The sequence below is a fragment of the Aedes aegypti genome, chromosome 1 (genome assembly GCF_002204515.2).
Source record: "Aedes aegypti strain LVP_AGWG chromosome 1, AaegL5.0 Primary Assembly, whole genome shotgun sequence".
NCBI lineage: Eukaryota > Metazoa > Arthropoda > Insecta > Diptera > Culicidae > Aedes > Aedes aegypti.
The window spans coordinates 159,592,004-159,612,333 of NC_035107.1; the positions used below are offsets into that span (position 1 = coordinate 159,592,004).

Below are 20,330 nucleotides of genomic sequence, written 5' to 3' on the forward strand. Positions count from 1 at the left end.
CTGGGTTTTCTTACTCAATTTTAATTTTCAATATTACTTCCACCCAACCCAACTTGCCACCAGGTTCCGGATTCAACGAACACTTGATCAATGTCCCGCAACTGCTTGAATGCAGATTTAGATAGCGCATGTTTGTTCTTTATGTTCTGTATGATGCTCTTCTCATAATAAAGCTCCAGGTTGACAATCTTCAAGTGTGCTCTAGCTTCACTTTCTGTCAGGCATATACAATTCCACGGTGCCCAATCGTTAGCTATGTCCCACCGAGGAAGCCGCAGTTCAGCTCGATTGGTCGCGTAGGAAATAGCCGAATGACCATGCCAGATATTCTCCACAATGTGTTTGATGTCGTTATCTTGAATTATGAACGCAAATGATGAAAGGGCACCACGTTTTTTCTCATCCCGTCGTATTGATCTTAGTATTGAACGATAAATTGCTATATCAACGGCCGGTCCTTGAAGGTCAATGCATCGCTCGCAAATGCTAGCTGATGTTTGACGCGTATCCAACGGAAATTTTGCTGTCGGTCGCACTCGGCTACATTTCTTGCAAAGTCGTGTATTTAGCTCTGAAAATAAATGGTAAATGGTTATAGTTGCATGCAGATTAATGTATGTTAAAAAGAGTACTCTTTTTGTCGTCATCCTCTGTTGCATCCGTTAAAATAATATCCAATAATGGTGGCAATTGACGCTTCCGAAGCAAATCCAGTCCTGCCTCCTTAACATTACATAAAAGTAATTCTCTTTCTCGATTTATTAATGTTTCCAACTGAAAATAGATAATAACAGTCAAGTTACTTGATTTATTTGATTAGCAGGTTAGGTTTCTGAATGTGTTGTTGTTATTATAATTATTATTATTATTATTATTATTATTATTATTATTATAGAGTTTTGGCACTTCTCAGCAAAAAATGCTGGAAACTTTCACCTACCCCGGGCAATCTGTATGCCAAAGGGGATTAGGCTCTGTGGATCTCATTGGTCGGTTTAACTTATCCTAATGAGTCTGCTGGATGAGCTTCTCAGTTGTGGTGGTTCAGGAACCGTCTAACTATGCTGCAGGTTCCAAGAATCACCGCCTTTTGGATGCTGTGTAGGTCCTTCTTCAATTCCAGCTCGTCTAGGGACCTTAGGAGAGATTTCGGGACAATTCCGGTCGCTGAGAGGACTACCGGAACTATACGGACGTCCTCTAGGTGCCACATCTGCTTCAACTCCTCCGCCAAGTCGTGGTACTTCGCTATCTTGTTAGAGAACGTTGATTGGACATTGTGGTCCAGCGGTACAGCGATGTCGATGAGTGTAACTCGTTTCATCCTTTTGTCGTAGACTACAATGTCGGGGCGGTTGGCACGGATGAGGACGTCCGTTATGATCTCGCGATCCCAGTACAGCTTTATGCAACTATTTTCCAGAACCGGGTCAGGCAGGTACTTGTAGTAGGGCACAAATCGATCCACCAAGTTGTGCTTAAGGGCAAGCTGTTGATGCACAATCTTGGCAACTTCGTTGTGACGATCGAGGTAGGCTGATCCAGCTAGTACTGAACAGCCGGCAACGACATGCTCGATAGTCTCCCCTACTGAATTGCACTTCCTACAGCGGTCCTCCACGTCTTCGTGCAATATGTAGTGCCGATAGTTCTTCGTCGCAATTACCCGGTCCTGGATGGCTACCATGAAACCTTCTGTTTCTGAGAAGAGGTCACCCCGCACCAGCCACGTGTTTGACGCCACCTTATCGATGTGCTCGAGCTCCAGTTGATGGGGGTGCGTTCCATGCAACTCCTTCTGCTTCCACATTGCGATCATCTCATCGACAGTTTTGATGTCGCAGTTCAGCTGGTAATCCTCCTGCGCCAGATGCAGGGCGCTGAAGCCGTGGTCAGCTTCGCATACAGTGCGGTAAATTTCGTGGCGGTTCTGGCTTTCTAAGAAATATGCCCGCAGCTGCTGGATCTGGGAGACACATAGTGCCTGGATATCGGTGACGCCTCTTCCTCCTGCTGCACGTGGCAGGGTGACTCTCTCAATGGACGATTTTGGGTGGCGCATTCGGTGCTTGGTGAACGCCACTCGTACTGCTCGTTCTATCGCCTCCAAGTCAGTCTTGGTCCACTTTACCACCCCGAAACTATACGTCAACAGGGGCACAGCAAACGTGTTGATCGCCTTCACCTTGTTGCCGGCAGACAGAAAGCTTTTCAGAATACAGTTGACACGTGACAAAAACTTTTCCTGCAGCTCCTTCTTGATCATCGTGTGGCGAATACCTCTAAGTTGCAGGAATCCAAGGTATTTATACGTTTCGCCTTCAACCATATTCCGAATCTCCTCCTGCTCGTTGACGCGGAAACAGCTGGCATCCATAACTTGACCCCGACGTAGATGAATTGACCTGCATTTGTCAATACCAAACTCCATCCGGATGTCGTTACTGAATGTCGTAACTAGCTGCAACAGCTGATGCAGCCTCTGCACTGATTCCGCAAATAGCTTCAGGTCGTCCATATAGAAGGTGTGGGTAACTCTTGTGCTCCTTTCCCCACTTTTCAGTTGGTAGCCATAGTTGCATTGGTTGAGTGCTTTGCTGAGGGGGTTCATGGCCAGGCAAAACCACAGCGGACTAAAGGTATCGCCTTGAAAAATCCCCCTCCTGATGCTGAGAGTCCTGGACCGTAACACAGCTGTACCGTCGGTAATGTGTAGGGATGTGCTCCACATCCCCATCGCGTGTTGCATCAGCCTGATGACGTTCCTGTCTACCTTATACAACTGCAGTACCTTGAGAAGGTACGAGTGCGGTACTGAGTCGTATGCCTTTTTGTAGTCGATGTACGCCATACTCAGGTTCCTTTGCTTTTGGGTAGCTTGCCCTACAATGACTGCATCTACGATGACCTGATCTTTGCAGCCTTGCGTGTTTCTGCGACACCCTTTCTGTTCCTCGGTCATCACGTTGTTGGCGTCGCAATGGGCTTGCACCCTCCTCGCTATTACCGACGATAGCACTTTATACAGACTTGAAAGGCACGTTATTGGTCTGTACTTCGCTGGGTCAGCTGTGTGTTGGTCCTTTGGCAGAAGAAATGTGACACCCCTGGTGATGAATTCCGGTAGCTGCGTGGGGTCTCCTAGTACCGTATTGAAGCATTCCGCCATCCGCCCATGGATCGTTGTGAGTTTTTTATACCAAAAATTGTGCACAAAATCAGGTCCTGGTGCAGCCCAATTCCTGGTATACCGGGTAGCTTCACGTATATCCTGAGCGGTTACCACGACCGCGGTCATGTCTCCAATTCCATCACATTGTCTCTCTTCTTCTGCTAACCACATCCCATCGCCGTTGTGTTCGGTGGGGTTCTCCCATAAATTGGCCCAAAATTGTGTAACGTCGCCAATCTCTGGAAGTCCCTCGCCAAAGTCGACCTTGTCATTTCGGATGCGGTTGTAGAACTCCCTCTCGTTTATGTTGAACATCCGGTTTTGTTCCTTCCGCTTCGAACATTCTCCATAACGTCGCAATCGTTTCGCAAGAGCACTCAACCGCTGTACATGGGTGTCGAGGATCTCAGTAATGTCGACTTCTCTGAGATCTCGGAGCTCTGCGGGCCTAACAATTTCAGCAACATGACGAACCAGCCTCGTTGATCGATTCCCCTGCTTGTACTGTGTTAATCGACCAACCTTTGATCGCAGTGTTGCGATTCGGCTCTCAAGGCGTCGCATCCATACGGGTTTCTGTGCGTTGGGGCGTGTGCCATCTTCTCCTTGCGGGCGCGTTCGCAATCCCAACGTCTTAACTACAGCTATTGCAGCTGAATACACGATAAACTGCAGATCCTCAAGGTTCTCCACGGCTTCCAAGTACTGTGGCAAAATATCCTGATTTAGGATGCTTACTGCACTCGTCAGCCGGTAGGAATACCGCAGCTTTGGTATCCGGTGCCGGGACATGGGGTCTGTCCCACGGAACTGCGTAACTGCTGTGCCCATATGGAGTGCTAGTTCGTCTCGTAATTGCTGTCGTTGCATATCCGCTGTCGGTCCTGGAGCAGTGGGTGCAGGTGAATCACGACTCTCACTCGTGATCGATGCATCCAGCCCAACAGAACTCCTTCTCGACGTATCGCTCGATCTTGTCCCTTCCTCTCCTATCTCCCTCTGCACTTCCAGCTTGATGTACTCCACTTCTGCAGCGGTGAGCATATTATGAGACATAATTGCACGCTGCCGTGTGTACAGCTTGTTCAAGTCAAGCTGGCGCGCAAAGCGAGGAAATCGCTCGTTGAACATCTCCAGCATCCCTGATCTGCCAGACATGTCCGTCTCCATCCTTGTGCAGACATAGTAGCAGCGAATCACATACATATTCATCTCCCTCGTCCACATGATCCGCTGCCGTCGGCCGCCTGCCAACGTGAGTGACTGACGTCTATCAGCCACAGCAACATCGGTAGGTGCAGCATGGCCTTGGTGATTTCTGCTGCTGCCGTTTCTGTTTCGCGTTCGCGGTACGGGCTGTGCCCGTTGACTGGAAGGCCGCTCTTGCACATTATCCTCTTCCAGCCGCTGGCCGCTCGCTCTGTCCCCCGTCCCAGGACCAGCTCCAGTAGGGGCTCCCTCCTCGGGCGATCGCATTCTTCTATTCCTCATTGATCGTGTCTCCATTGCTGGGTTTGCTTTCATTCCCGGAAGCTACGGGTTCTGCATTGGCATTTCCTCCAATTACAGTGCTTAATAGCTTGGTTCAAGCGCCGCTGCTCGCCGAGGGTGGTTTTACATGGACGCCCAGGATATTTTACCTCAAGCTCCCACCTACTCAAGATGGTGGTTTTTCATGGACGCCCAGGAGTTATGTTGCCTGAGCTCCCACCTATTTATTATTATTATTATTATTATTATTATTATTATTATTATTATTATTATTATTATTGATTTATTTTCATCTGACTATTGTCTACATGAAATTGGGACTTAACTAAAAATCGTTTTGACGCCTGATGCGTGACGTAAATCGCAGGGAAGATTCACCAAACTCGTGTAAGCCTTCAACACTAGAGAAGATGCGGATCATTTCAGTCATCGGCTCGTGGTAACCGAAAGCTGTTCGATGGAACCTTGGTTGGAGTAAAGCAGTGCCGCGTAACATTCAAAACAGCAAGAAATCTGGAACAGTCCACTTCTCCGTTCAGTAGTTTCGCGATAAAAGCAGCTTGTTGAGTCTTGCGCCGCCGGTCTAGAGAGTCCAAATCAAGCAGTTTACATCGATTAGCATATGGTGGCAGGTTCCGTGGATCACGCAAGGGTAGGTTCCTTAATGCCACACGAATGAATCTTCGTTGGACGCTTTCCATTCTAAGACTCCACGATAGCTGATGGGGAGCCCACACCAAAGCAGCACATTCCAAAATTGGCCGTACTAAGGAGCAATAGAGTGCTTTTAGGCAATACGGGTCTGTGAAGTCTCGGGAAATCTTAGATATAAATCCAAGCTGGCGATTTGCTTTGGCAATTACATTCGAGCGATGTAGGTTGAATGTCAACTTAGGATCCATCAACACACCCAAATCGTTGAATTCATCCGTTCTATTTAGAACAGAACCATCGATGACGTAGTCTTGGATGAGTGGCCTAGTAGTGCGGAAGTATGACATCACCATACATTTAGGAACACTTACAGTTAGTTTGTTACGATGACACCAATCAACAAATATATCCACTATAGACTGTAGTCGGGAGCAATCATCGATGGAGTGTATGGTGGCGTACAATTTCAAATCGTCAGCATAGGCAAGTTGGGGGGTCCGTAGCCTTGAGGTTACGCTTTCGCTTCATAAGCGGAAGGTCATGGATTCAATTCCCAGCCCCTCCACAAAAAAACCCGTCCAGCCACCAGAAGACGCCGCACGGAGAACCGTGCTTTGGGGGAGCACATCCATCCTCCGTCAGTATCAGATGGTGACTGAGACAAACTGACCCTCTTCGTAGGCAGCTAGCCTCAAACGACTGGAACACGGCAAAATGAACCACCGCAAGAGCAAAGGACTATGGCTTATGGAAATCGATTGGACTGAACAGCAGAGCTCTCTCCTACCTGCTCGGTGTGAGAGTAAAAAGAGTAGAAGAGAGTGAAAGCAGATGTAAATATAGATTAGTTATAAATAGATCTGTATCGGTATAGTAGACACAGATGAGTGCCTAAAAAAAAAAAAAAAAAAGAAGCATAGGCAAGTCCACAGCCTCCAAGAAGAACCATCACATCGTTGAAGAATAGAAGGAAAAGCAGCGGACCCAGGGTGCTTCCTTGAGGAACTCCGGATGAACTCAAGAAGCACGAAGAAGTGTTTGAATCGAGCTTTACGCGAAGCGATCTTTCTTTCAGGTGATTATAAAACGAAGCCAAACTTTGAATTTTCAAGTGCACAAGGCGAGAGAATCTGACAACAGTTCGCGTTGAAAACCAATCAAATTGCTTGCTTGCTGGTGGTGACCAATGGGATAGATTTTCAAGGCAGAGCGCTGTTTGGTTCTCAAGTCTTGTGCTCTTGAAAATTTGAGGTGTGGCTTCGTTCTATAATCACCTTCAGGTAGGAGGAAAACCATGATGATAACCGACTCGAAGCACCAAGCTTGGCAAGCTTTGCCAGTAGGATATCGTGGTTAATTCAGTCGAATGCCGCTTTGAGGTCAGTGTAAATAACGTCGATTTGGGCTCCCTTCTCCAACTGTTCAAAACAGGTCGTGGTGAAGTCTAGCAAGTTCGTGGTTACCGAACGCCCCGGCATAAAGCCATGTTGATCGGCAGAAATGTAGCATTTGGCCTGCTCTAGAATAACGTGACTGATGATCATTTCAAACAATATTGATGCGGCAGAGAGATTAGTAATTCCTCGATAATTCTTAACATCACGCTTATCGCCCTTTTTTGTGAACTGGAACCATGAACGACTGCTTCCAAATCCTAGGAAAACGAGCATCGTCAAACGGTTGGTTGAATATTTTGCACAGTTGTTCAGCTAACGCATCAGTACAACGACAAAACACTGCAGTAGGGATTCCGTCAGGGCCCGGCGAGAAAGAGCATTTCAACTTTTTGACAGCTTCCGTAATCATATTCGGTGTTATGCGGAATGTATCCAAATCCAACAGGTTGCTTGGTACGTCCGTAATTGCAGCATCCACCTCGGAAGGCGTGACAGATTCAGTAGAAAACACGGATGAAAAATGAGCCGCAAAAAGTTCGCATTTTTCCGTTGAATTAGAGGCTTCCACACCGTCAAGATACACACTCGTAGGAATGGGCGTACTCTTCCATTTGGAATTAACGAAGTTCCAGAAGCTTTTTGGGTTACGCCGTAAGTTAGATTGCATACGCAAGACGTACGACTTGTACAACGATGAATTGAGGTTACGATATTCGTTACATGCTTGGTGAAAGAGACGCTTATTATCAGAGCAATGATCACGACGCAATCTGCGTTGAAGTGCGTTCCGTTTACGCTTCAATGTTCTTAGCAACGGTGTGCTCCACGCAGGTGAAGGAGTAGGGCGACGGATCGGTACGTTCGTGTTCATCCAGTTTACTAAAATGGTACAAAACGATTCATCCATTTCATCGGCGTTTAACCCACCCAAAATGTTGCTCCAGTTCAGCTCGGCGAGAAAAACTGAAAGGGCTTAAAAGTCGTGGTTCGTGGATGCTCGGTTCAGGATGGATTATGAACTGCAGTGTTTTGTCGATTTTTCGTGCGGTGCGTGCATTTTGATGGGTTGTGCTAAGTTACGACTCACGCTATTGTTCATTATTAGAGAAGCAACGGATTGCAGAGGAGTTCGAAAAATAAATTTGGTGAGTTTGTTGTCATCAGCAGCGCCAAATCTCTAGAACGTCACAATAAAAAGTTAGATTGTCGCCACCTATGCGGACGATTTACGAACTATCCGTTTATGTCAGTTGATGGTCCTCGTTGTTACAAAAAATTTTGCCCAAGACACCAAATACCGGAAACGCTTCGTTACCGAGTTTTTAATTTTGTCGCGCCAGATTGCGTCCCTGGCCCATAGTGCATTGTGCGTTAGAGTGATCTGGCCCGTACACTGAAATGAATTTTATTGTAGAAACTACTGAATCCATGGTAAAATTAAGAACTGCACCAACGATTTTCAACCGACTACATTAATCTGTTAACTCTACCAAAACATAGTCAACATCAGTACACAAGAAAATTTCTTCTGTTGATTTAACCAGAGTTGTAGTATTTTTGACAAGAAACATTCTAGATTTTAGAAGTTTAGCATCATACTTTTGACCACACTGTGTTGTACGGTGGGTGCCACGGACTGAAATACAATGCTTTGTAGTGGATGCTACTATGAACATAGTCAAATTTACAGCACTGCTCAGTGATTTTCACCAGATTATAGTAAACTTAACAGATTTTTGTAGTCGGTTGAAAATCGTTGGTGCAGTTCTTAATTCTACCATGGATTCGGTAGATTATACAACAAAATTTGTTTGCGTGTATGATGTGATTTCATGATGAAATGGTTTAGAGAGGTTTAGAGTAGGTCATTAAAATGATGACACAATATTATTAGCGTTCTTGCATATTAAACAATAGAATAGTTAACAGGAATAAAAACCTGATTCTTGAAATAAAGTGGAATTTTTATTAAAATTTACTTGCTAAAACAAGTGTTTTGAATGTACCAGACATTTCAAGCTGAGAAAACTGAGGTCTGGAAACCTTGTAAATTCCTCCATATTATACCGATGTACCGGGTACCCCCGTTGGTTTGACCTCATTTAATCTGAACACTTTTTAATTTGTACCCCGCTAATTTGCACATCGTTCAGATTAAAAATGGTTCAAACGTCATTTAGCTCATGGAACGGAGTGAAATGAGATGGAACACTGTGGAACGGAACGCAGAATCAAAACAAAACAGTGAAAGAGGTAACCAGAAACACGTTTCTAGGGTGACTAGATGTTCAAATTAAAAACGAACCCCGATGGTTTGCATGAGGTACCGTTCAAATTAACGGGGGTGCACGGTATTAACTTTCAGGTCTTACTGAATTTTGTGCCATGGAGTCTCCCCACACGTCAAAACTGAAGTGCAGAATTGGAAATATTTCTACCGAGTTCATTTTATTCAGCCAACGAAAAGGATTTCCATTTTCATTTTCATTTCCATTTTGCAGCGTTTGGTGGGGGAACAAGAGCGCAAGTCAATCCAAAGCCGATAATATGAGGGGTAATGCTGACCACACAAACGCCATGGCCCATGGGAGAAGGAAAATAGGGTTGGCTTGGGTGTTAGGTAAATAGGATAGACTTGACACAATAATGCTGTTAATGCAAAATGTAATGAATCCGTAGGCCAAGCAATTCTATTGATTATTTTAGAACTTCTGATCAAATCTAATAAATTTGAAAAATAAAGTTAGAATAGCAACATGAGAGATGTTAAATTAAAAACATCAACTCATGTAGGGAAACAAGTAGACGAAAACAAACGAATATGGTGGATTTGACAGTTCGTGCGGCTAGATCACCGAGTTCGGTGATGCAGGGCTGTGTTTACCGAACAGTCAGCTTTATATTTCACCGACATCAGTGCTTCGAATTATTTACCGATTTGTCAGTGAAAATTTTTACCGTGTTCGTCAAATCGTGATAGAATCACTGACAGTCGGTAATTTTAGTTACAGTTTTCGGTGAATATGCTGTTATTTACCGATACGTCTGTGTTTTATTTTTTCACCGATTCAAATCGGTAAAAAAAGTTACCGAACTCAGAAGGTCTGTTTAAGTGTGTAGTGAAAAAGAGAATAAATGAGTAATTATTTTCATGAAAAGATCAATTAATCGAGTAAGAAACACATTTTTTTCGTCTAGTTGCATAGTTTTAATGCCTTTCTTTTTGCGTCTTTATAAGCCTATGCTGAGATAACTAATTTGAAAGTACACCTAAACTGTTGCAAATCGCAAGTCAGTACCACCTGTAAAAAGTAGCATTGAGAAAATTGACTGAGAAGTTTTCAATCTCGTTTTCTATACAAATATTTAAAGAATTCAAGAAGTTTGGAACATGTTTTTATCTCATTGAAACTTTCATAATTCGCTTTTCACTGCGTTACCTTTTCAAAAAAAAAAATATAAAGATGACCATGTAACGATTCATTTTTGTGTTACACTATGCGAGAATCTGCGGTGGGATTGACATGCGTTTACTTTTCATTATGGGACAATTCGACATGGTGTTTTCTCTAATTTTACTGAACAAAAAGTGAATTCTCGTTCGTGCAGCTGAAGGATCATTAGAAGATATTATAAAAACTGATATCAACTCAATTTTGACCAAAATGCAGATGGGTTTGGCTTGCGATTCACGACATTTCAGTCAATATTTTTCAGTAATTAACTTTTGATCTACATAATCTACAATACCTTCAATGATCTTTAATCGTTTCTTTTGAATTTGAAAAAAAATACATAGTCATTTTAATTAGTTCAGCTAAGTTTTTATTTTTGTTTGGTTACTTCATCAGAATAAGAAAGTCTTATCTGAAATGTGATTTGCTATAATTAACATATTTTTATAAAAAAGTTACAGTATCTGTTTTTTTCATTGCAAAAAAAAAAGGTTTTGTTAAATTTGTACTTCCATTTCAACCGAAATGCTAGTTTAATTGAAAATTTGATAAATCCCGGGATTTCCCGGGACAAGCATAGATTTTTGTCCCGAATCCCGGGACGAGCAAAATGGCCGGGAAATGGACACTCTACAATCAATCAATCATTGAGCTGTATGAATAAATGTAGTAAAGTTGAGTTTACTACATTCTCGGTAGTAAACGCTACATGTGGAACACGAGTGGAACATGTTTATGACATTTTTCCTTTCTACGCCTTTCGAACATACTACAAATAACGCGTTGCTATGAATAAAGGTAGCATTTACTACAGAGCTACTGGTAGTTAGCTTCAGAGATTGCTACTCATGCTTTGAGATTGCGGGATTGAATGGAATAATTTACTTTTGCGTAAAAATATATGAGTTTTGATATTTCGGAAGGTATTTTGAGTTTTGCTTCGAAATTCAGAGGTTACGCCTCGCCAATTCTGAGATTCCGGTAAGATTATCGGCTGTAGCATTTTGTAATATCCGTATGAATTCTGGCATAACGATAATTATGTTATTTTCTAGGAATTTTGGGATGTCGGACTGAATTCAGATATTTATTATGTAATTTTACATGTAAATTCTGATATCTCAGATTCTCAGATTTCCTTTTGAAATCCGGAATTCCTGTAAGAACTTTGAGATTCCGATAGGGATGTCGGTTTTTTAATGATAATTCTATAATTTTGAAAGCCATTCTAGGAATATTGCGGAAATATTAGAAATCTGTTAAAAACTCTGGAATTTGGGAATGGGATTCCAGTTTTTAATCTCTTGGAATTCTGTGGGTATCTTTGAGACGGTAGGGTAACGGTCGTATTTTGGACCCCTTAAGAAAGTGATTTTAGTTTTTTGTTTCAATTAATTAATTGCACAGCGTTACCAAGTCAAAGAATATGCCAAAATGTAGAGAAAAACTTCCTCTACGAAATAAAAATTCCCATATAGTCATGTAGGATCCAAAAAACGTCGAAAATAATTGAATTGTGATGCACTGTTTTTCATTATTTTGGACACACCAATACATTTTGGACCCTCAAAGTATATATTTTGGACCACCGTAATTTTTTATCGTTTGGCGACAAAGTCCACGACACGGGTTGGATAATATGCTCGCCCATAGTCTAATCAATCGATTAACAATGGAAAACCGATGAAATTCTTCGCTTTTAGTTCAGAAATATGAAAAAAGTTTTTGTTTACATTTGAAAAATTTCTGACGGCTTCAATTTCTGTGCGTAACGTGTTGTAACGGTTGCATGGATGAACCGATTAAATTAAATTAATTTCAGATGAAATAAACACTTAGTCTATGTATAAACGGTTGATGCAAGTGCGGAATAATCCTATCTTTCCGAATTGCATGCGAATTGAGTTGGTCTTTCGATAAAAATTGGGAAATTTGCAGGAAAATGGCCCAGGGGGTCCAAAATATATAGGGATCCAAAATATATTGGTTACCCTATTTCTGTAAGAATCTATGAGATTTCGGTGGGATTCCTGCGAATTAGGATTCATTCACATATTTCATAACGTTGAAGGGGGTGGGTGGGTGTCCTCGTGATGTTACGGCTCATACAAATTTTTTAAAATATTCATACAAATAGCGTTACAAGGGGGTGAGTGGGTGTCAAAAATAGCCATTTTTAGCGTTATGAAATTTGCGAATAAACCTTTATTGTGTGAATATTTGGAATTCTGAAAATCAATCTGGAATTATTGTAAAAACCTTTAAGATTCCGTTGATTTCCATTTCCGTTGGAACTTCAAAGCAAAGCTTTAATATAAACCTTTTGAATGTCGATAAATATTTTCTAGATTCCAATGGTTTTTTTTTTAAATCGATAAGAATTTTAATAATTTAAAGGGAAACCTGGTGTTTTAGGGGAGATCCTCATTGAAATCTAACGACTACCATCAGAGTCACTACAATTCCCATAAAAAACTCATTCTAGAAATTCCAAGGATACTATCAGAAACCCCACCGAAATAACGAGAATATCACAGAAACACTTAGAATTACGATTTCAGCACCTTCGTGATTTTGTGCAAATTGTCGCGTAATCGATTAGATTCCATGCATTTGTATTAATTTTAAGCGTCACTCTAAATAGATTTGTCTTTACGTGCAGAATCACTCTGAATGGAAATTTCTTAACGTGCAGCATCAGTCACTTCTACCCCTTCTACTCGTATGCAGGCTTGATATTATGTATCCGGTAGAAATCAAGACCAACATTTATTTATAATTATTGTTTTCTCGGGCCCCGTGCGTCGCAGCTAATATGTGAATAGTGCGCTGTGTTCATAAAAATTGTAAGAATGCAGCGCCGTACTAAAAAACTGATTTCAAAATGCGGCGAGTTAAGGCGCGTCGCGAGTCTCACTGGCACGATCCGGTTTGGTGGCGGTGCGACAATAATACTCCTCAACATCATTAGAGCTCGGTGACATACTCTAGAGCATCGTGCTACCTTTGCCTCTTTGCGAGGGAGCGAAAAAATGCTAAGCAGAGAGGCAACGAAAAATGAGCGAGGAAGATGCAGCACAAAACACAACCGAGTAAAATTCCATCAAAAAAGGGTGCTCTCACAACTCCCCGAGAACTGTTTTGGTCGAGCGGCAGATTCACGAGTTCTTTTGAAGTTTGAGTAAAGGTGAGCTTCGCAACAAGAGAGAGAGAGTACCTGAAAAAATCTTCGCATTTTTTTGCACTCTCACTCGAATTGTTTGAGGATCTGTGTTGAAAATTTTGAGTTCAGTTTTTTCTCATCAGAAAAACGCCAAAATCGCCTCCTCTTTGCATCGCAGAGGAGTTTCTATCAAGCCTGCTCGTATGTAGTAAAAGCTCATGTTCGAAAGCAGTACGTAGTAAGGCTTTTTCAGAGTGTATGAATGGAGAGCTGCGCGAAGAGACTTCTTTGAATGGTTGTTCTTCTTCGTCTTCGAAAACAGCCACTATCTGTTTTGCTGGTCTGCTCGATAGGTAGACGGTTTGACAGTTCGATAGGTAGATTTGGTATCACTCTTCGCGCAACTCTCCATTCATAAACTCTGGGCTTTTTATTCATACCACAAGTGTAGTAAACTTTGTGGATTTTGTTTTTGAGTAGATGCTACATGTTCAACGCTTTTTATTCATACCACCCATTGCGTAACTATTCATCGAAACTAGGTGTATTGAAGTTTTGTTGAATGTCGTTGTTGCACTGAAACTAATGCTGTAGTAACTTAAACCACACCATTGTTGTTAACGCAACTATTTTCAATTATTGTTAAATTGAATGAATACGTTGCAATTATAAAAAGAATGTTTTTGAAATTACCATGTTGCCATACCATAATACTGTGTATTTTCAACTATGTTGTTATAGTCAAGAATCATTCTTTATGAAGTTAAACTGGCTACACGTTTAGTAATAAATAACGGAAAGCGTTCTCGATTTTATCATGCCCATGGTAGGAATAAGAATTAAAAGAATGTAATTCTCACTAGCGCTCACTTAGGTTTCGAGCTCACTCTCATTATGACTCATATTTTTTTGTGCACCAGTCAAGCCTTGGCTTTGCTTAGTGTTGTGGTTCGCTTCAAAATTTATTAATTAAATCAAACAATAAAGGAGAAAAGTCGCTGAATGGAAATAATAAAATAATGTAATTATAATTAAAATGTAAAAATGTAATTATATAGAAATAGAAGTTCTTGTTTTCAAATGTTTAAGATTCAGACCTGCAAAATGGTGCGTATGATCTAAATTTGAGTTGGATATAAAGTAATACTCATTTATATTTTTAGCCCGGGCTGAGAATCTAGAGTTCCTCATACCAAAATCCAAAGCTGCCGAGACTCGAGACGCGCAATGTATAGAAGAGAAATACCCATCAAACCTGCTGTAATTGCTTCTATTTTATATCCCAGCATAATTTATTTTCTTATAAGCTATCTCATTTACAGGGAGTGTACTTCGACCTACGCATCGAGCAATGAAAACCTCCTCCTGGATTTCTTATAATCGGTGCCACAGGAAAGCGGAAGAGTTTACAGAAGCTGTAATGCATATCGGCCCTACTCTTGTTTTGCTTCCAAAATTCAATGACGAATTCTTTAATCTAAATAATGATAAGTGAAGTCATTTTTAAATGAAAATTATCGAACTAAATAAAAAAATAATATCTTGCAAATATATATTGACTCTATTCAAGGTATGCGCATTTGCATTTAGATTTGGAGTTATGTGGAATACCGATAGTTTAAAGCTGTTTCACGCAAATGTTGAAATCTAAATGCATTATGCGTGGACCTTGATGAATTGATAATATCAATAATACAAGCAGCTAGATATATTAACTACTCGGCATTCTTTATTTTAAATGCAATTTATGGTTGAATATTCCACTTTAAATTCTATTTATCGTTACCACGTCTAATAGTAAAATTTACTACATGATTGTCGTTGCTTTGAATGCAAGAGATGGTTGAAAGAATAACTTTTCTTGGTTTTCAACATAACCATGGAACATGGTAATTTTCACTGCTTATCTCTTATTTCGTCAGCATGGTAAAAATGACGACAAATTGTGATTGAAATGAATGCAGTGGGTAGTCTGCACAAAAGAAGTGGTGCTGTGTATTTATTTTAAACTATCAACATGGTAATTTTTACCGCAATGCTGTTTTAGTGTGTACTCTGTCATGTCATTTGTATTATAATCCCAAATTAAATATTTAGTTGTCAGATTATGTATATCTTAATTGTTATTTGTCGTTACAGAAATAAGAATACTCAATGTCTTCCAAATGCCTAAAAAATCAAGTAATACCTGTATAACTATTGTTGAACCCCAGAAATGACTCGTGTCTCCCAAGGTCTTTGAAGTCAATTTAAGGTGAAGATGAATCGAGGTCAAATCTCAATCCTACAAAAGCACAAACCTGAAGAATCAGACAACTACTCACGTCGAAACCCTGATGGACTGCTCACCAGCGAGTGACCAACCGAACAAGTCTACAGTCTGAGTGACTCTTCGACTCTCCAAATCTGTGCCACCACAGAATTTATTGAGCTCTCGCCGAGCGGTGTCACGAACACGTGCGCAAATTTGCTGGTTGAAAATACTGCCATTTGATTTTGCTGGGAACAGCTGATCTTTGTTTATATTTTCCACCAGCACTCTTTAAGTAGTGTTGGTGACATGTAACGTGTATGTACACGAGCGCAGAAACCACTATTGAAGCCCGTCCTCGGTTCATCTTGACCTTGATGTCCCCATTGTCAAACGCGAACAATAAATGTAACGCAGAGCCCAACCACACCTACTCTTGCGTTACGTTTGTTACATGACGGTACTAATGAGTTTTTTTTTTTCTAAGAAATGGTGTTACAGCATAGCTGAGCCTTTCGGTTAATAAGACCGATGTATAGGAATAATTTGTTTCGAAATTGTTCGCGTGGTCTTGTAACCCCATTAGATGAGAATCGACTATTACCATACATCAAGCGTGTGCTAGAATAAGGGCGTAAGTCGCATGATCGATTTCTCTTCATCGATCCTCTCTTCTGTTAATAAAGGTGACAAGATGCGGGTTTGTTAGCATTTTTTCACTTCAGGACGCTGGGCAGCGATGCAATCTTGCGTTCCGAAGAGAAAAAATACTGAAAAACTTGCGTCTTGTCACCTTTATTAACAGAAGAGAGGATCGATGAAGAGAAATCGATCTTGCGACTTACGCCCTTATTCTAGCACACGCTTGACATACCAAACGCTCGCCATGACCCTATGCCTAACATGTGTATATGTATGGACTTAGCTGACGTGGCTTATTTAATATGTAGTTCTTTCACTCATTGATTTTCTTCAAAACCTTGTCAAATTCAGATAATTGATGGATCAGATTTATTTCTTAGCTTAGCTTAGCTTAGCTTAGACTGACTACACATATCAATGGTTGCTATTCCGTGATTGACCGAAGTCAGTGAAAATGCACAAAGAATCAACTAGAAATTCGGCTGGGATTGGCCATAATCTTCTTCAGTGTGCATAATTCAGTGCCTCTATTCATACAAGGTCAATAACGGCGCCGGCCACGTCCTTGCAGTCAGGTGGGATTGGGAGAAGGAATGTTAGTGTGTAACCTTTGCTATTTGTAGACCGTGTTTGCCTCTGAATCTCCACAAAGGTTACTGGGAGGGATGTTTGTTAATGGGGAGGATCGTTGGGTCAAAGGATTCACTTTGATAAGCGATTAGACCATGATAAATAATTATTTGTGAGATATAAACATGATTATGCCGACACTTGAGGTGACGAACCATTCAAAGTTTGTTGAACAAATACCTAAATGTAACATTCCTAACACTCCTATTCTTATGCCGACACTTACAGTGACGAACCATCCAAAGTTTGTTGAATATGGTGAACCTTTCGGAAGTCTACACTTACACTTGTAGTGTCGAACCATTCAAAGTTTTTTAATTACAAAAATAAAGGTAAAAAGAAAGGGGTGTTTTGAAAAAAAAGTTAAATATTAATAATTCATGAATCAGAGTTTATGTCGACACTCACAGTGACGAACCATTCATAGTTTGTTGAAAAATCATACATACATATAAGGACTAATCGAACGCGGCACTTTTTCACTTTACTCGTCCGACGCGCGACATATTTAATCCAGTCCTCATCGCCCGCCACCGCAGGAGCAAGCGTCAAGGTCGAAGGATCAAACACTACTAACGAACCGATCACTTTTTCACTGCTTCACTACCGACGCGCGACATGTTTGATCCTGCCCTCATCGCTCGCCCCCGCAGGAGCAAGCGTCAAGGTCGAAAGATCAAACACTACTAACGAAACGATCACTTTTTCACTGCTTCACTACCGACGCGCGACATGTTTGATCCTGCCCTCATCGCTCACCCCCGCAGGAGCAAGCGTCAAGGTCGAAAGATCAAACACTACTAACGAAACGATCACTTTTTCACTGCTTCACTACCGACGCGCGACATGTTTGATCCTGCCCTCATCGCTCGCCCCCGCAGGAGCAAGCGTCAAGGTCGAAAGATCAAACACTACTAACGAACCGATCACTTTTTCACTCCTAGCAACCGACGCGCGACATGTTTGATCCTGCCCTCATCGCTCGCCCCCGCAGGAGCAAGCGTGAAGGTCGAAAGATCAAACACTACTCTCAGATAATTGATGGATCAGATTTATTTCTGCAGTAAAACTGATTTGTGTTTATTAAGCATGATTATTTCATTCTATTCATTAAGTGAAAATCTAATATCAAGGCCAGAATTCCCAAAGAGTGAAATACTTTATAGTACTACAACACCATAGGAGATCACATAACATCACTTAGCCAAAGAACGGCATTTTGTCTTATTATTTAAGTGGATACTGCTGATCGCCCTTTGCTCCTATCCGCAACCCGGTGCACGCGCCCTGTTGGGTCTCGAAAACCTCGCTGAAGATTACAAACCGTGAATGGCATTTCCCATATACTGACCCACATTACCCATTCAAGGGTCTGATTGTGCTCCTAACCTACCCTCAGTTTGTAATCTTCTCACCAGCTTGGAATTATCAGAGAATATGATTATACTAGAGAAACGCGGAGAGGATTTTGACTTTGTTTATAAACAATATTTGCAATGACTATCAACAATTGAGGTCATTTAAATAAAATTTTAGTGTGCGTGTCATCCTGTCAGTCGCCATAAGAAACCAAGCTTATCAATGACGTCACTTTTGTATCGCTTTTCACTTACACACATCAATCGTCTATTTTGCGTAACATCTCTTTGAGTCTCATTGAATTTGCTCGATTGGAACCTTTGGTTTCAGAATTCGCGCTTCTCTATAATAAACAAATTCTCTGGGAATTATATGCTCCTGGAGTAACAGTATTATGCAGTAGTTTGAATAGGATCACTAAATCAGAATAAAAAAAATGATTTTAATAAAAACTTTGCCATTGTTTTGAAGTTCATGCAACCTCTAATCAACACTACAAAATAAAGCGATCAAATATCTAAAATCATTGCTCCCTGGAAAATATAATTCCAAGCCCAGGGTTTTTATTCAGCAATCGAAAATGATTTCCGGAAATAAATGCCAAACTTGGCTGTTTGTTAGCTGAACCTCGATCAAACTTCACATATTTTCAAGTTTCTTCAAGTTCAGAGAATTCCATTTTTTTTAAATGAAAATCACGTGACTAAACATTCCACGCCATGTTTGTTAATTCCTTTTGCGCTTGGCTCGCGCCATGCTCTGAAAGCACCAAATGTGGCCCGCACAATCAGTTAAGCTGAGGATCATTGCCTAAAAGTTAAATGAAAGACACCATCAAAACTATTTGATTTTTTTTCGGCCTAATTTTCAAACCATCACTAGTTATCGATTTGATTCTGACCTGCTTTATATGACAGCCCGAAAATAATACTTTCCCCTACCTATCTTATGAAGCAATCCAGTCGATTGAAAACGTAATGAAAGGGAAATGATACTAGGTAGCTAGCTGCTGAGTTACGCGTATGCGGTAGGCAGCCAAATTGTGTGGCATCATAGGTGGTTTTAAACATTACTTGGCCTACCTCATCCACTGCTGGATGTGCCTCTTTGGCGATGACATCGGAAAGGCGATTAAGAAGCGTAATCCGCTCATGGGTCCCTAGTGTTTCGTCTGCCATCTTTCGGTAGTAGTTCGATAAATACCGCGCTCTCTGATTCTTCAACGTATCCATTTGAATAATCAAGCCTGCAAAAGAACAAAGGGTAAATGTATAAATGTACTTCATTTGGCGGATTGAGTTCAATTACTGTTATAGCCGACCCATTTCACAGGGTCACCGAGCTTTTTCAAAATTTGTTCATTGCGCACTTTCTTCGCTTCTTCTTGCAGTATTTGTCGCTGCCGCTCAATTCCATTTAGTAGCTGAACTTCTTTGTCGAGCAACATGTTCATTTCGGCGATTTTAGGGGCACCTGAATATTTCTCACAAATCTGCTTTAATTCGTTTTCTTTCCACATCTGCACCTGAGCATAGAGTGCGTCAAAGTCTTGCTTTGTTTTTGGAAAGGTTTTAACTATGCACTCCTTCCGGTACTCATCTTGACGGACTTTGGCACGTTTGCTCTCTCGGCGTTTTTGCTCCTTCTGAAGTCGTCTGCAAAGGAAGGCCTTTTATGGGTTACAGATTTCGTCATTCCTTAAAAATGTTAAAAATCGAAAGTATGTGTAGGAATCCCGAGCAGTTGATCAAATTCAGACATTAACGAGTAATGATAAATTAACTTTCGTCTCGTTATTAACTGAGAGCTTTCTTTTCTTGATTTCGCCGGAAATTCGCGCGCATTTTTTGCGCATGTCACCTAGAGCTATAGCGTGATTTCATTGCACTATTGTGGTGTCTGAGGATTACAGCAGGTCACCTAGAATTTTCTATTTAGATGTTTTTAAAAAATATCGAAACATCTACATGATGAAACTATCAAAAAAATTAATTAACAATCCATTTTTGAGAAATGACAAAGAAATTAAATTGGAAGTAGCTGTTACGGATATATTTTAGGATCCAGAATCTCGGATTTGTAAACCTTTCAGTAGTGCCACCGTTATAACCGCTGG

The 20,330-nt window shown here is 41.2% G+C and overlaps 1 protein-coding gene and 1 long non-coding RNA gene across 2 annotated transcripts; one reads left to right on the top strand and one right to left on the bottom strand.

Moving 5' to 3' along the window:
• Position 1: 1 nt before the first annotated feature.
• Positions 2-19,868, bottom strand: LOC5572779 (IQ and ubiquitin-like domain-containing protein). Its single transcript, XM_021852466.1, has 4 exons — positions 19,523-19,868; positions 19,297-19,460; positions 633-774; positions 2-571 (listed from the first exon to the last, which is right to left on the bottom strand). Exons 1-4 carry the CDS (start codon positions 19,731-19,733, stop codon positions 21-23), a joined length of 1,068 nt encoding a protein of 355 aa, XP_021708158.1. The 5' UTR covers positions 19,734-19,868; the 3' UTR covers positions 2-20.
• Positions 14,201-14,881, top strand: LOC110678893. The gene is made up of 3 exons (XR_002502024.1): positions 14,201-14,439; positions 14,496-14,592; positions 14,655-14,881. It is a non-coding gene; the product is annotated as an uncharacterized LOC110678893 (long non-coding RNA).
• Positions 19,869-20,330: the final 462 nt, after the last annotated feature.